General features: G+C 46.3%; 1 protein-coding gene across 2 annotated transcripts in view; it reads right to left on the bottom strand.

Moving 5' to 3' along the window:
- Positions 1–17,052, bottom strand: part of SLC24A3 (solute carrier family 24 member 3) — a 515,190-nt gene that overhangs the window by 453,878 nt on the left and 44,260 nt on the right. The window contains exon 1 of one of the 2 annotated variants that reach the window (XM_063088282.1): positions 8,787–8,925. The exons of the other annotated variant lie outside the window; for it this stretch is intronic. Coding sequence (XP_062944352.1) covers positions 8,787–8,925 — 139 coding nt within the window. Of the gene's footprint in view, positions 1–8,786; positions 8,926–17,052 lie in introns of those variants that run through there. 2 annotated transcript variants of the gene reach the window in all.

The following is a 17,052-nucleotide window of genomic DNA, read 5'->3' as shown; positions in this document are numbered from 1 at the left end:
CATACACAGGAAACAGAGCTCTTGGAAATTAAAAATATGACAGCAGAAATTAAAAGTTCAGTATAAGAGTTGGAAGATATAGTTAAGAAAATATACAGAAATTAGAGCAAAAGGATGAGAGAAATGGGAGAGAAGAGATAAAAAAAATTAGAAGATCAATCCCAAGAACTCAAACATTCAAATAACAGGCAATCCAGAAAGAGAGAAGAGAGAACTTAGGAGGAGGAAATCATAAAAGAAAAGTTCCCAGACCTAAAGGACATAAGCTTCCAGATTAAAATAACCTGGTGAAAATGGAAGAAAACAGACCCACACCAGTCATATAATTGTGACATGACTGAACCTGAGCAGCAAAGAGCACATCAGGAACAAAGCAAAGAACACACGATCTCTCAGAGGGAGAAAACAGGTTTCAGAAAATAGATTAAAAACAGAATCAAGGGCTAGCCGATTAGCTCAGCTGGTTAGAGCATGGTGTTGATAACACCAAGGTCAAGGGTTCAGATCCCCGTTCAGGTGAGCCGCAAAAAAAGAGAAGAGAAAAACACAGCATCAGACTTCTCAAAGGCAACAACAGAAGGTAGAAAACTTCCAAAAAATGCCTTCAAACTTCTGAGGAAAACACATTCCAAACTGAATTCTTGACGCAGCCTAACTGTCTTCTAAGTGTGGAGGTAGAAGGAATATGTTTCCAAATACACAAAGTCTCAAAGTTTTACCTTCCCCTCTCCCTGTTGTAGGAGGCATCTGGAGGGTGTGATACCCCAAAATGTATACCGCAAATGCACGAATACACTGAAAAAGACACATACATGGGTTCCAGGAAGCAGCACTTTCAACATATGGGAAACCTGAAAGAAACACGCAGGACTAAGCTGAAGGGACATCTCAAGATGACAGCTGGGCAGCAGACTTAACAAGCAGCCTGATCAGACTAGCACTGGCCAGAAGAATCTGGTAGAAATTTCTTCCAAAAGAAAGCCTGATAGAATACTTAATGTCATCAATGTCAGCATATGTATTAAGAGGAGATAGAGACAACTGGAGGAAAGTCTGGGCTTAGATTAGTGGTAAAGGCTTAGAAAACTAAGCAGACAAGCCAATATTAATTCACATTCGGGGCAGAAAATTAAGCACAGTGCATTTCAGAGCTCAGCTATGAGCAGGGCTTACGTGGCTGTGGTAAGGTAAATACTGACCATCACCTACCCCAGTGTGCTCAGTCTTGACTGCCCACTGGCACCATCTACACCAGTCTAAAACAATCTCAATGCCCAGGTCACACCCCAGAGCATTACATCAGAATCTCTGGGGGGTGGGACTCAGACATGAGTAATTTTTAAAGTTCCCCAGGTAATTACAATGTGCAAAGAAGATTGAGAACCACGGAGCTAACCAAAGATACAATTTTTCACCCTCATGCATACTACTCCCAAATCTTAATCTGCAGCCACAATTTATAATTTTGACTTTCAACTGTCAGCTATAATATCCCATCTAGATGTTCCACCAACTCTCAGTGTCCAAAAATGAACGTTTCATGTTCTATCTTAAAATCAGTATCATTGACTCCCCAATTGTCACTGTGGCACGCCCCTGCTCCTGGTCACACAGGCCCCTCATCACCCCCTTGGTTCTTCCATCAAAGTCCTACTAATGAAACTTGCTTGTTAATTCCTGTCCACCCCCTCGTGGCCACCAAGATCAAATTCCTCAGCATGCTGGCTCCAGAAAGTGAGAATGAGTCCTGCCAAGATCAAACAATGCAAGAACACAAAGAGAAAAATAGAGACAAATGTTGCAAATGTAAAAGTTGCAAAAGTGAAATTCCCCAAACGAGGTCACAGATGAGCTGACTTTATTTGTTCACCCTGTCCTAAAAATAGGTAGCTATTGACAAGCAAGGAATAATTGCTAGATTCCATGATTTAAATAAGCAGCTTTTATTGGTTTGGACAGCTCAGAAATGGTGCAGGCCTTTCTCCTGCTCCCTCAAGTTCCCTGCTTAGCCCTAAACTCTAGAGTTGAAAGAAAGGGTCATGACCAACATGCTCCATGGTCCACAGATGGGTACAGGAAAGTGGAGTTTCTACCCATGTCTCAGTATCTACTTATTGCCACCGTAATCCCATTCACCCCCCTTTCTGCACACCAGTCTCATTGAAGGGCCAAGGTATCATTTACGGTCCATGTGTGAAACCAGATCTCCCTGTGGCAGTCCCCCACAAATTGTAAACTGGGGTGCCAATTTACAGCCTCATCCAGAGTGAATGGGAAAAGCTATTCCTCCTGCACCGTTACCAACACTTGATATTACCACGTTTTTAGTTTTTGCCAATCTGATATTGAAAAAATGGTATTTCATTATTTTTAAATTTGGATATCCCTGTTTACAATTAAAATTGAGAATTTTCACTTGTATCTACTGGCCATTTCCAATGGCTTTTTTGTAAACTGCCTGCCCTTATCTTCTGCCCATTTTTCTATGGGTTTGCCTTTTTATCTCCATTCTTAACCAACCTAATTCCTTTCATTTTTCAGGTCCCGGATTCACCACGACCTCCTCCATGCCACGGTGTATCTCCCATTCATATCTCTCATAATTCTTGAACGTTAGTTGTTCAGAGCCTCTCTTTTCACTACAGTTTGAGCACTGTGAGGATGAATACTCTGGGTATCCGTCTCAGACATCGCCGTCACCCCAGTGACTAGCAAAATGTCTACCACTTGTTTAATGAATGAATGAAGGCCTCTGTGTCTTCCCCGTGGGGATCCAGGCAGGTACTCCCTCAAGAGGTTCCACTGAAGAGAGTTTCATAAGGGGAAAGTTTCAAGGGTGGGGGGAGGGCCGGGGAAACCAAGGGATGGCGAGCCCCTCTGGACTAGCGACTGTGACAGCGTCACCACCCCCAGGCCAGAAGAGAAATGAGAAGAGAACAGAGGTGGAACCCTAGGAGACCTGTCGGCCATCACTACTTGGCTCACAGAAAACCTCCCTCCACTTGAATCCTTAATACTTCAAATTCTCAAAACCAACAGGATAATGCTATATTCAAAACTACTGCAAACAATAAATAAAAATAATTGCCAAGCAAGCTCTACAGAAACAGAAGGCAGGAATAGGCCAGAAAAACTCAAGTTATCTTCCTGGCAGCAAAACCCATTTGCTTTGCAACATCAGGGTCATTTTCTGAACACCCCATACCTCAATTTCCCCATTATGAAAGTCTGTGAACTATTATTCTCCCCCAAAATTCTTTTGCTCAAGGAAAAGAAATGTTTTTACAGGAAAAAGAGAGTTGCCAAAATCCTGTCCTATCAGCCAACTTCCACCAGGCCTTGGAATTCTCAGCAAATAGCTGGTTTTGCAATTCTTTCGACTTTGCCAACCCTCCGGGGTGGGAAAACACACATACACACCCACCCATCCACACACACACACACACACACACACACACACAACTTCCCACAAAGATTCAAGGCTTGCGAGTGGAGGAAATCTTTGAGGAAAATGTGGGTTTATGAGCAGCTAAGAAAAGCCAGGAGGAAGGAGACGTGTCTATATATGCTCATGCAGAAAATAGAAAAGGTTGAAAGCAACGTGTTTCTAAAAAACTGCTTCTGTGAAACCAGCCTTCTGTTACTCTTGTACTCCCCAGTTGACTGAAAAAGACAGGGTGATTCCCATCTCCTATCCACATGCTCCTCGGGGAGGCTGGGAAATGCAGGGCACACACCACCCACGGAGGTGGGCTTGGGTTCAAATCCTGCCACTTAATGACTGACACAGGGCATGGCACCCCACTTTTCTAAAGCTCAGTGCTATCCCATGAAAACTGGACAACAACAACTACTTTTTTTTTTACTGGATTGGGTGCAGGATTATAAATCATGAAAATAAAGTTTGTGCCAGCTAGTGGCTCCTAACACACGGTAGCTAGTTTTTATTTCAGCCACTGTAGTTCAGAAATCAAAAGTGCTACTTTATTTAACAAATATCGTTATATATGCCTCTATATGTAACAAATATCTTCTGAGCTCCTGCGTTGGGCTGCATGGCTGGGTGACAGAGCGGAAGCCAGGTCGTGGGTCCCTGACCTACTAGAGCTTAGAATCTGGTGAAGAGATGTTACTCAAATCATGACCAAATGAATATAAAATTGCTAACTGTGACAAATGATATGAAGGGAGTATCTAGTGTGTTCAGAGGGCACAATAGGGGACTAATGTAGTCACAAGATCGGGTCTGGAAGTGAAGGATTAACTAGGTGCAGTGGTGGGAAAAGCAGCCCAGACAGTGGGACCAGCACGTGCTAGAGATCTGAGGCCAAAAGAGCAGAAAGAAGGCCAGAGTGGTGAAGTAGGAAAAGGGAAGGTGATGGGAGATAAAGCTGGAGAGCCCGCAAGGCCTCTCTCTCGGGAAGAAGATCCCACGAAAGATGGCAAGGCTGTGGTGACAGCCCTCTGAGAATGGGAAGCCACAAAGGCAAAGATGGGCTCTCAGATCTGCAATTTAAATTTGCAGCTGAAATCTCCTCTGCAGCCCCCTTTTCAAATACCACCTCTGGATCCCACACCAGTTAAGATGAACAGTGATATTTTCCTGATTAGAAAGTATTTCAAAGATAATATACGTACACATACATGCATATATGCATGTGTGCGTGTGTATGTGTATGTGTATATGTATGCTTAATTCAGCATTGATCACCTTGGGAAATATCTATAATCACAAGTTACAATCCATTTGGATCCCTGAATTTTTCAAAGACAGCCACAATAACAATAATGGAGATACCCTACCAAACATGCTCTTGTTACAATGTGACCCTACACTCCTCCATTGAGGGAGTGATGGTGTCCACGTCCTCTCTTCCTGAACCTGGCCAGATACTTGTCACCACCCTGACCAGAAGAAAATAGTAGAAGTGACACCACATGACTTCTGAGGCTAGGACATAAAAATAACAAGCATTTCTACCTTGTTCTCTTGGGACACTCACTCTTGGAACCCAGCTGCCATGTTCTGAGGATGTTCAAACTGAGCCACATGGAGAGGACATGTGTAGGTCTTCTGGTTGACAGCCCAGCTGGGGGACCAGCCAACAGCCACATCAACCCCCAGGCATGGGAGTGATGTTGCGTTGGATGACTCCATATCCAGCTGCCAAGTCTCCCAGCCTCGCCATCTTTCCCGCTGAGGCCCCAAACATAATGGAGCAGAGACAAGCCATCCCTACTGCACCCTGTCCAAATTCCTGACCCAAAGTATCCATGAGCAAAAGAGTAATACGGTTGTTTTACACCACTAAGTTTTGTGGTGATTTGTTATGCAGTAATAGTAACTGGGACAGAAAGTGTCTCAAAGTTTTGTATACATACGTACACATACAAAGATATACGCACATATGCATATACATATGTATATATATGTATATGCATATACAAGGTTACTTCAAAGAGTTTGTGGAAAAGTAGAATTAAAAGATAATATGAATACTTTTTGAAGTACTCTCATATGTGTGTGTATGTGTATATTTTTTTCTTAATCACTATTTACCTCACTGAGAACCTTCTAGAGAGGATGTCTATAACTACTGCTGAGTTAGAGCCCCTGGAGCTCTAACACCACTTCTGGAAAAAGATGGCCCGGTAGTTTATGTCAAAGAAAAATTAAACACTTTAAACCACTCAACATATACAAAAGTAACCCATTCTCATTGCAGATGTAAAATGAAGGAAAACCCTCCTTAGCAAATCTAACACCTTATTTCAATTGGCTTTAAAAACAGATCGAAAGTGAGATCTTCATCCAGAACAACTAAATAGGGCATGAAGGACTCATCTTTCCTTCTCCACCACTGAAGACTCACGCATCTAAAAAGTGTTTTGCAGATTAAATAAAGCAATGGGTATGAGGTGTGCTTAGCACAATGCCTGGCACTTAAGAGCCCACCAAATTCCAGTTATGTATTATTATTGCTTTTGTTGACGTGAGAATTAACATTTTTTTTATTTCAGCACTAATCCTTACTGACCTAAATTAAACAACCCTCATGTTCCATCTCAGCAGAATACATACTGCATATAACTAAACACTGAATATACTGAAAATCTCTTCAGTATATAACTGAAAACTTTTCAGTATACAAACAAATCTGAGTTTGGTTAGATGTAAAGAAAGGGATCTCAGATTCCATATGATTAGAAAGGTTACACAACATTACATAACATAGCTGCCACACATCTCCATTTTGGTTTGGTTAAAAAAAAATGAAAGAGAAAAACTATCCTTTTTAAACGGAAAAGAAAAGAAAAGAAAGAAAGAAAGTAGGTAGGTAGGTAGGTGGGTGTGTGTTAGAAAACAAGCTTCTGAGAAGTTACATCCAACAATCACTGCATGATTTTCAAGGTGCATAAATACAAATATTACCCTTTGATCATCATGAAGGTACCCCCTACGGGATTATATAAATATCACAAAGCTGCACCCACATGGTAGCTTGAATACCAGGGAACAGAGGTAGGAACAAAGAGCCAGGTCAGGTCAGGTTGTTTTTTTCTCCTACTCCTCAACTGCTGTGTGACCTTAAGCCAACCACTCACCTCTCTAAGTCACAAGGTCTTTAAAACGAGGTTAAATTCCAAACTTTTTATTCATATAGAAAGGACTGTTAAGTAGAGTGGCCCCCAAGTTTCCAGGGTAAAAGTCACTATTAAAAGGCTTACATATGCTAAATGACAATTCCCTAAGCAAAATAATCATTTGCAGATTCACACACATTAATTAATGTTTTTTAAAAATCTCAGAAAAACCTGTGCCTTGCTGCAAAATACTTTTGTACATCATGTACTGAAATCATCAATAACTACTGGAAGAAAAGGTGATTAGAGACAGAACTACAACGAGCATGTCATTTGGGGGAAATAAATGGAGGCTGGCCAGCATCTTCCTTGATACTATGAGCTTCTGCCTGTTAGATCTTCAGATGCTGGGGTGAGGGTCTTCCTAAGCATGACATTGATGGGAAGGGGTTGAGAGGAAGTGAGAGGGAGAAGGAAATAAATGTTTAGAGAAAGAAAGGGCTGTGCTATGGAACTAAATCTGAGTCAGTGGCACTGAACAGAAATGTCACTGCTAGGGAAATCATTTCAAAATGACATCCTAGTCACCAGGGTTCAAGTTTGCATAGTATGTCACCCCTCCCCCCAAACAACCAAGTTCTCCAGGGCCCAGGCAGCCCCTTACCGTTGACTGGTCACATTCTCTACCCAGGAAAATGTCTTTTCTATATGCTGGAAAGTGGTGGAAACTCTAAAGACTCAAATACCCCAACATGCTGAAAAAAATGGCCGGCATGTAATTGACTTGGAATGGCCCTTTCCAAAGGTGGTATGACTATAAACTGCTTTTCACTCAGGAGACGGGGAAGAGTGAAAGGGGGTAACAAAAACCCTCTCAGTGAGACTCAGCAGGTCTGAATCTGCCCTTGGAGAGAGGTCTTGCTTCCCTCCAACCAGCACGGCCCCCTTCCTGAAGTCAGAAGCCGTGGCCAGATGGTCTGGATCCGGCAGCAATGGAGAAAGCCCTGGAGTCTTTAACAGCTTCACTGGAGACCAAGGCGGACTCTCTCGTATGACCATATATGATGAAGTCTGACAAGAGGTCTGCTAAGACCTGAAAGACCATCCGATTTCACCATCAAGCATGAGACCAGCCAATCTGGGGAGATCCCTTTTTTAATGGATGGCACCTTTAAAAATATTTTACTATCGCTATCAAAATGCCTTTATTCTGCACCTCATATAACACCTTGTATTAGAGCTATGTCTACTTAACATCACAGCACATATGTCTAACTGCTTTTTCTCACAACCACCTACACGGCTGTTTTCCCACGAACCGTGCCACTTGCATGGCCAGGATATAAAACCATTTTACAACATTCTTCTTCCAAGTCTTTCCTTCATTTTTAAAACAGCTGCATCCCAGGGTCCAAACTGTTTTCAGCGGACAACTGTTCTGAGCACATTTCTCCACAAGATCTATTTCAGCTCAAGAAAGGTCAAGGGCAAAGGCTAGATTCAAGTTGTGGGTTAAAGAGCGGATCTAGTGCAGGGCACCACGAAAGGAGTGGACAGAGTGCTGGACAGTCCGGTCCATATCACGACTTCCACAGCAGCAAGTCCGCAAAAGGGGCCCGTGGGGAGGAGTCCTCGTCTCCCCCGTGAGTGATCAGTTTTAGAGAACACGTCCATCCCGAACCCCTAGCTGCAAGGCCAACACTTTTTTTCCTGTCCGAAGTTTCTGGCACCTGTCCTGGAAGTGCTGGTAAGGAGTTTCCTACCTGGTTCATCCCTCCTGTTCGCTATGGAGAACATATGCACAACTACGTGTTAACCAGGCCACCATCCACCTTCGTGTACAGGTGGTTACCTGCACAGGTACCGGCCTTGGGGGGGGGGGGGGGGGCTTGCGGAGGGTAACGCATCCCTCTGCCGCCGCCGCCAGTCCCTCCAGCCTGCTGGAGAGAAGGGCAGAAGCAAGCGGCACAGGTTCCCAGGGCAGCCAGGCGCCCCAGCGTGCCGGCCCTTTCCCGGCTCCGCTGTCCCGGCGCGCACCGCCCCTCCTCCCGAGCCCCTCGCAGGGAGCCCTCGCGTCCCGCAAGCCGCCCGGGACTCCGGCCGGCTGCACCGCCGGGCCGGCCGCCGCAGCCCGCGCCCAGCCGGGGCGCCCGAGCCGCCGGAGCCGCAGCGCCCACTCGGGGCAGGCGGCGAGCACTCACCCTTCTGCTCTCGCAGGCTCGACAGCGACCAGAGCAGCAGCGCCACCGAGGCCAGGAAGCAGAGCTGGCTCAGCAGAAGGTCCCTCCGGCGGCGGCGACGGCGGCGACGCGCTCGGTCCTCGTCGCCGGCCGGCGGCATCCTCGGGCGGCCGGGCGGCCCCGGCGAGCGGCAACCGGTCCTGTCGCGGGCGGCGGCGGCGGCGGGGACGGCGGCGGGAGGCAGCCCTGCGCGCAGCAGCCGCGCGTCCTCGCTGCGCTCCCCCCCGGCCGCCGCCGCCTCCGCCTCCTCCCGGCCGCTGCCCGTCTCCTCGTCGTCGCTGCCGCTCAGACCCTCCTCCCCCGCCTCCTGCTCCTCGCCGCTCGCCCGCGCCGCCGCCTCCCGGCGCTCGGGGTCCCTCTCCTGCTCGCGCGCCATGGCTCCCACGCTCCGCGCCCGCGCTCTGCCTGGGGCGGCGGCGCGGCGGGGACGGCGGGGGCGGCGGCGGCCGAGGAGCAGGAGGAGGAGGAGCGGGGGAGGACCGGCGGGAGGAGGGCGTCGCGGGACCGCCCGCCTACTCCATGGTCCGCGCGCTGGGGCCGCGGCCGAGCCGGGGCCGGAGCACTCGGGAGCACCGCGCGAGCCGGGAGCAGCGCCGAGGCAGCTCCCCCCAGCCTGAGGCGGCGCGGCTGGCCCGGCCCGGGTCGGCGGCAGCGGGGAGCTGGGGCGGGGGCCAGTGGCCAGCGCGGCGGGCAGGGGGCGCCCGGGGAGGAGACCGGGCTAGGGCGGGAGCCCCCACGCTGTCCCTCGACCCTTCCGTTCTCGGGGCAGGGGGACGGCGCAGGAGACCACCTTCCGGGAAGCACACACGCCGCCGCTGAGAGGTGGATCTCCACCGAGAAGCGGTTAGTCGGAAACTTTCGGACAAACCGAAGGCCTCTTCAGCCCTCTCCCCACCAGCTGCCCGGCGTGGGGACGCCGCGAGTGCGCTTGGCCGCCTGCGCCCAGCCACTGGCCGGTCTCCTCCCGCGGGCCTCCTGGGTTTCTCTCTGCCCGCCTCGTGGGGATCCCCCTGCGTGCCCGGCTCAGGTCCTGGAACAGGCCTCCCAGGGCTCCGGGCTTGCTAGGGGTGTCTTGGCTCCCGCCTCTGGCCCAGGCTCACACTTCACTAGCCGATCGTGCTGGGCCAAGCCCAATGCTTGCCCCATGCTGTGGCTGAGAGAAGGGGAGCAGCCGGCACTGTCCTTAGGAGAGGCGGCCTCAGGGTCCCTGGCTAACCTGGGGAGGAGGATCCTGGCCTTCCAGAGGGAGCATCAGCCTGTCCCTACCCCTGAGGTTGGGGCCCTAGTCCCCCCATTCTCCTACTTCTAATTCTCCTCCTGCCCCTACCGACTGAAGGTGTTGGCTGTCCTAGAGATTGACTGGGCCCACAACCCTGCAGAAGGTGCCCATTTGGAGAGGACACCTAACGATTCGAGGCACAGCCCACTTTCCCTCACCGGGCTTTCCTGGCTTCCTACCAGGTGCTTGCCTAGGGCTGCTGGCTGGGATGATGCGTTTGCAGTGCGACTGAAGACAAAAGGGTTTGTTCAAAAACGATCACCTGGAGAGGTGTCTGTCTGGGTGACTGCTTAGAATCCTATCAGATCAGGGCATCTAGCTGCAGGCTCTAGAGAGGTGGAGAGGAGAGAGGGAATCTCTGTGCAGGTTCCTCCACGTCTAGGTCTCGGAGGGCCCACAGAGGCCAAATGTGTCCCTACCACAGCCTCCCGGATGATCCCGACAGCATCTGGGGACAGAGGATCACAGCAAAGGACAAAGCAAGTGGTCATGGGTGGTTTGGTTAACAGGTACTGAGGAGAATTTTAAAATATGTAAGTTCATCCAGTGCGTGTAGTGATTTCTCCAGCTGTGTTACCTCCATCAAGCATTCGGAGACACAGAAAAAGAAGTTTAGGGGTTCAATAATTCAGCTAACCAGGAAAGGCACTCAAATAGCATTTTCTAGTGAAAACTAGGAACAATAAAAGGTGAGAGAGGGCATCTGGAACTAATTGGGTTAGGGAATGAACACTGACGAACTCAGGGGGGGAAATGCCACAGGCACAGGATTGTGAAATCTGGGGGTGTTAGGAAGGCAGCAAGAAGGAGGAACGGGAAAAACCAAGAACTGGCAATTTCCTGAGATCATCTCGGCACTGGTAATGAGAGGAAGAAAGACAGAGCAAGAGGGCAGAGGGGGAGAGAGAGAGATCACTCCTGTGGCACATAGAAATGATTCTTTTAGTTTATATTCATTTTGACACATTTTAGAGCAAAGGGAGGTGTTGGTGCAAAGCAAAGAGAAAAAAGAAGCATCCAACCAGCACCCAGGGAAGGAAGGTGGGGGCTTCTGGTCCCCAGCCTGCCAGTACCTTCGACCTGGTACATTTCCCTGCCCACCAGGTGATGGCTCCTCTGCAGGAATTTGCCTTGGATCAGGGCAGTCCCTTCTCTCCCATCCCTCCACCAGGCTCTCGGGTCCTCTGTCAGCACTGGGGAAAGAGAAGGGGACAGAATTCAGGAGCTCTTCTACTAGGAAATCAGTCATTTGTGTTCTCCCTGGAAGCTCCCCCAGGAACCTGAATTACAGAAGGAGCAGGAGATGAAATAAAGGGTATGTTTATTATCTCCCACCATCAGGAGCCTCATCAATCCCGAGGTGGCTTTTGCCTTTTATTTCTTAATCTGTATTTGATCTCCCATTTTGTGCAGTCAGCCTTAGGAAGAAAATTCCAGGCTCTGATACTTTGGTCAGAGAATTACCTTAGCTGGAAAGAGAGGAATCAGCCCAAGATGTGCAGGAGACTTTACCCTTCCGGGAACAAGACAGGTATATTTACAGAGCACTTCCCCACTTGGGCTGGGTACTGGGCTCACGGTCCATGCTCCCTGATTTTACCTACCATAAACAGTCCAGTTTCCATCTGTGCAGAGACTTTGGGCCTGGTAAGGGGAAAATGCTTTATCTTTCTTATAGTTCCACCTTTACCGCAAAGAGTAAAAACTTCCCATGGCCAGCCCAGCCTAGACCTTATCTGCGTCCAGCAGTGGTCATCTGGACACACTCAGAATGGGCATCTTCTGTGCCCTCCTGCAGTTTTTCCACCTCTGCAGCCTCCCTTTGCCCACAGCTCACAGACATGGCAGAGCAGTTTCTGTGACATAGAAAGGTTGTATCTCCATAACGACAAACATTGCCAGTTGTGGCAGACAAGCCACTGATTTAGAAGGGAGGAGGGGAGAGAAGGAGAAAATCAGAGAAGCCACTTGCTTGGCAAAGTGACCAGTCAACCTCCTCACGATGGCTGCACAAGGAGATGCCACCCAACCAAGGAGAAGAAAGACCCCTAGATGTTCATGGAAAACCTTTAAACACAATGAGATTGAGTGTTGGCAGATGGGGGAATAAAAGGAAGAAATTCCTCTGTAGAATATTCCTGGAACAGTCCTGGGTGCAGCACCCTCTTGGTGCCTTGATCATCCGAGCCCAGAACACTGCATGACTCCAGTGTAGCCTCAGGAAGTGATCACATTCGATGCTATAGATCAGCTGCTTGCCACCTCCAGCTGGACCCCCTGCACGTGCAAGTCGTATGGATTCGGGCAAAACCCCAGCTTTGTTAAGGAAGCCCTAGCAACTTATTTCCTTTCCCATTCTTGTCTGCTGCCTTTATCAAAAAGCCAGTAAAATTGCTTTTTCAGACACTTCCTAAGCCAGCAGCATTTTGAAGGACAAAAAAATCATCGCTTCTATAACTTCTATGTGTGTGAGTCCACACTCCACATCACGAGGGCTTTGAGAGCATCGTGTCTGCAAGGTGGGCTCACGTTATTTTATGTGTTCCGTTTACGACTGGAGTTAAAAGAACTTGCTTATTTTATAATAGTTTCCAATTTTTAATTTTCTTTTTGCCCAACTGCAAGCATTTGTTTGGTGATTTTGACTCACTATATACATATAACTGTACCTATTTTTCTCTTAGTGGACACTGTCATATTCACGGCTGCCTTTTCAAAAAATTTATTGAGATAGAATGTACGTACAACAAAATGCACACAGCTTAGGCATTTAGTTCAATGACTTTATATGAGTATATGTGTATGTACCCTAGATGGGTTCCTGATCAAGACATGTAATGCTTCCTGCCTCTCTGAAGTCCCCCTTGTGCCAACCCCCCACCAGGCAGTAATCACCCAAAGATAACCCTTCTTCCCAACCCTCACACCCTAGGTCATTGTTGCTTGTCCTTAAACCTCAGGCAGATGGAGACTTTTGCTCAGTTTTGTTTCTGTGAGATCAGTCCACACTGGTATGCCTAGCTGTGATTTGTGCCTTTTCATGCTGTGTACGCATAGGTTGCTTCTTCCCTGATGTTTCAGTTCGCTTCCAAGTTAGTGTAAGCCAAGAATAATCAGACCATTGTGTCTAGGTCAGAGACAAAGGACCTCCCAGAGTTCCTAGTTTTATAAGGAACTTCAGCTGAAATTGAAGCAGTCATCAGCTGCTTGTCAAACCCATTACTCTACATAAGGAGGGGCCCAAGGTTAGAGGTCACAGGTCAAGGGTAGCTGCAGGAGGACAGATCAACTGCCAGACTTTAGGGGGTCAAGATTTTAAAGACAGAGAAAAATTTCTAAGATGTGCATAAAATTTTGAGGCATTTTTTTAATGGGAAAAGTCAGGACAACCCATTTCCCATGCATGTGTTCCACCCTTTTTCTTCTAAATGAGAGGAAAGTAGAACAAGCACCATCAGTAAGAATTCACACCCAATCCAGGACAGAGTCATGGAGCATACTTGCAATCAAATATTGGTGGATATAAAAAATACGTGGAGCTTGTCAGAAATGTCCATTCCCAAGCCCATCCCGGGGAAATCGCCTTCAGGAGGGCTGGAAAGCTACACTATTTACAAGCCCCCAGCGATTCTTCCATATTAAGGTTTGAGACCTGCCGTTCTAGAGAAAGGGACAGCTGGCAATTTTTGGTCAATCCTGTAAGGCGAATCTAAAAAGGAAAAATATATTACTTAGCTACTATTCATCAATATTTTTAATTCACTTGTTTTGGATGTTTGAATAAAACAAAGACAGAGAGTACACAAACACATCCTATAGCTGTGCCTACATCCATTTCCTGTTTCACACAAGTACTATTAAAAAAGAAATGACCCCTCTAAAGATAACTTAGAACCACAAAATAGTAGATTAAAATTTTAAATCCTCAGAGGACGAAAATTAAGTATTCAGAATCTGAGCAATTTGCTTATACTATCAGGATCACTCAGAAAGAAAACACGTAAATGCCTCTAATTTTATTTTGTCCATGGAAATTTGGGCAGGCAGCATGCTGAGAGTGGCAGAGGAGCCTGGGGAAGGCCCTGGGGCAGGCCCTGGGGCATATTTTTGTTAATATACAAATATAAGGCTTAAGAATCTCATGTTTTTAATCAAGAAAATAGATCTGTAATATATCATTTTCAGATTTCAAAACCTCAACCTGATATTCCATGATACACATCTCAAGTGAGAAAAAGAAGACTCTATGAATTGTATAATCCCATTTTTGTAAATTAAGCAGGAGCATCTCTCTCCCTCTGTCTCTCTATATGTATGTTTGTGTGTATATGTGTGTCTGTGTGTGTGTGTGTGTGTGTGTGTAGTTTTTGGTAGTTAGCAATAGTTACTTCTGGAGGTGGAATTACAGAATGTGGGTTGGGGAATCAATGAATGAAGAGGGACTTTTCACTTTTTATTTTATAAACTTCTCCAGTTTTACAAATATTTTTCTCCCATCACTATGTCCCATTTTTTAATTTAAAAATTAAAGAAAAATTTAAATAATCTGTTCAAACATAAGCAGTTAAGACAAGTTGACTTAAACTACTGAAATGGTTTGACTTTGGCAGGATTGAGCCAAAGGCGAAGTCCCGCGGCCTCCGGGCCTGCCTTCCAAAGTGAGCTGTTTCTCCCAGTGCCTGGCTGGCTACTCTGTGTCCCAAGGCTTGTTTCTGAGGAGCTCAAAGAGGACAGAGGGAGCAGCCCACCCAGGTGGCCGGCCAGGGCTGGCTAGAGCGGGAAGCTGGACTTCTGATTCTAATTCAGCCACAGATCTAAGGCGTACAGTCTATTTCTTCCCCGTGCCTCAGTTTCCTCACTGATAATTAGAAAGACAATGACAGCCCTTTCTCAGATGGATGTTTTGTAGCAATGAAGCATTTTGAAAATACAAAACAGTCAAAGGGAAGAGATGCCGCTCAGTCGGCTCTTCACACTTTAGACAACCCTATGTTATCCCTATGAATATATTCACAGCAAACTCCTCTTGCTCAGGGCCTGGAATCTGACCGCAGAATCCACTTCAGTTCAAAACCCCAGCCCAGCTGTCAAGTGTAACAACCTGAGGTGTAAACCCATGACCCATCACCAAGTCCCCATCACCAGAAAGAGCTGAGGTCAGTGGGATGGCCTTATGTGGCACAGTGCTGTATCCATCTCTCGTTCCATCCAGCAGGTTACCGGCTGCTGTGGACCTGGAAAAGCTGTGGTGGTGCGCCCCCTGCTGGCAGTGGTCAGCATCCTCCTGGGGGATTTCTGTACACCCAGGTGTTCCCTAGCTGCACTTAGCAGGCTCAGCTGAATCTTAAACTGAATCCAGTCTCTTTTCTTTCCACATTTCCATGCAGGCAACATCCGACATTGAGATGACTAGGGTGTCACATCTAGCATTTCCTGGCTCCAGAAATTGGTTCATTGGTAAGATTTCCTGAACTTTTCGTCAATCAATACTGCCTTTAGGTACTTAAATATTTTATTTGTTTGAAATTAAGTCCATTTCTTTGAAGGTTTATACCTGAGGTAGACAGGATTCGTTTCCTTCCCAGTCATTTAAGTCCATGCTACTCAAAAAATCATCCCTGGACCAGCAGGGACCAGTACTTAGTAGCATCACCTGGAGGCCTGTGAGAAATGCAGAATCTCAGGCTCACCGCAGAACTGCTGCATCAGAATCTGCATTTTAATAAAATCCACAGAAGATTCCAATGCATAGTAAAAACTGAGAAGCATGGGTTTGGTTGATACTTCTTCGTAGATGAGATGACTTGGACTTCTTAACTACCCATATTTATGGGTGTAACACTCAAGACTACATATACCACTTCCCATGTCTCTTTGCTTTTAAACACCTCTTAACGATGGAAAACTAACAAAATCAAAATCCCAATGTTGAAACACTTAAACTAATCTACAAGCAATCGATTCTGAAGTCTCCAAGGTATAAAAATTCCAGCTACAGCATCAAACATTTAGCTGTGAACAACAAGGCATGCCCTTCCGCGTAATACTCAAAAGAAGAATGTCTAAGTTAAATCCCACGTCTATTGTAAACTGTATTAGTTTGACAACACCACCAGTGTGCAATGCATTTTAAACACAAGACAAGGTATAACTTAAACTTTGAAAATGTATAATGAGAATTGGAGACTATAACCCTGCCTTGGTATAATCCTTTTTATTTTTTCAAAGTGTTCCCACCCATAGTCTGCATTAGTCATGTTCTCATTAAAATATGTCCCCAAATACCAAGTTTTTTAGTAAGATGACAAGAAATATTAAAGGAATGAAAAATTAGTCCTTCGAGATATTAATAACTGGGTGCAACAATCTTTTTAAACTTTTTATTTTGAGCTAATTTTAGACTTACAGAAAGTTGTAAAAACAGGACAGAGGGCTCCTGTAGACCCCTCATGGATCTTCTCCGTTATCAATGATGTTATCAACTTGGGTATCTATAGTATGATGATCATCAGAGCTATGAACTTAACATAGTTGCAACACTACTAACTAAATTATAGACCTTATTCAAATTTCATCATGTCTCTTCCTAATGTCCTTTTTCTGTTCCAGTACCTTATCGAGGATCCCACACTGCATTTAGTTATTCTTCCCTGGTCTCCTCCAATCTGTGACAATTCCTCATTTTTTCCTTGTCTTTCATGATTTTGATACTTTGGAAGAGTACTGATGGTCTATTTCATAGAATGTCTCCAAATCTAGATTTGTCTGATATTTTCTCATGGTTTGCATGAAGTGATGCATTATTGGCAATGAAATGATGCCATGTCCTTCTCAGTGTTTTGTGCCAAGGAAATTGTGGTATCAATATGTCTTATTACTGGTGATGTTAACTTTGATTGCTTAAAGCTAATATTCTGGGGAAGACACTTTGAAACTAAGCAAATCTTG

Source organism: Cynocephalus volans, chromosome 1 (genome assembly GCF_027409185.1).
Source record: "Cynocephalus volans isolate mCynVol1 chromosome 1, mCynVol1.pri, whole genome shotgun sequence".
Taxonomy (NCBI): Eukaryota; Metazoa; Chordata; class Mammalia; order Dermoptera; family Cynocephalidae; genus Cynocephalus; species Cynocephalus volans.
This window is presented reverse-complemented; position numbering and strand designations above follow the sequence as displayed.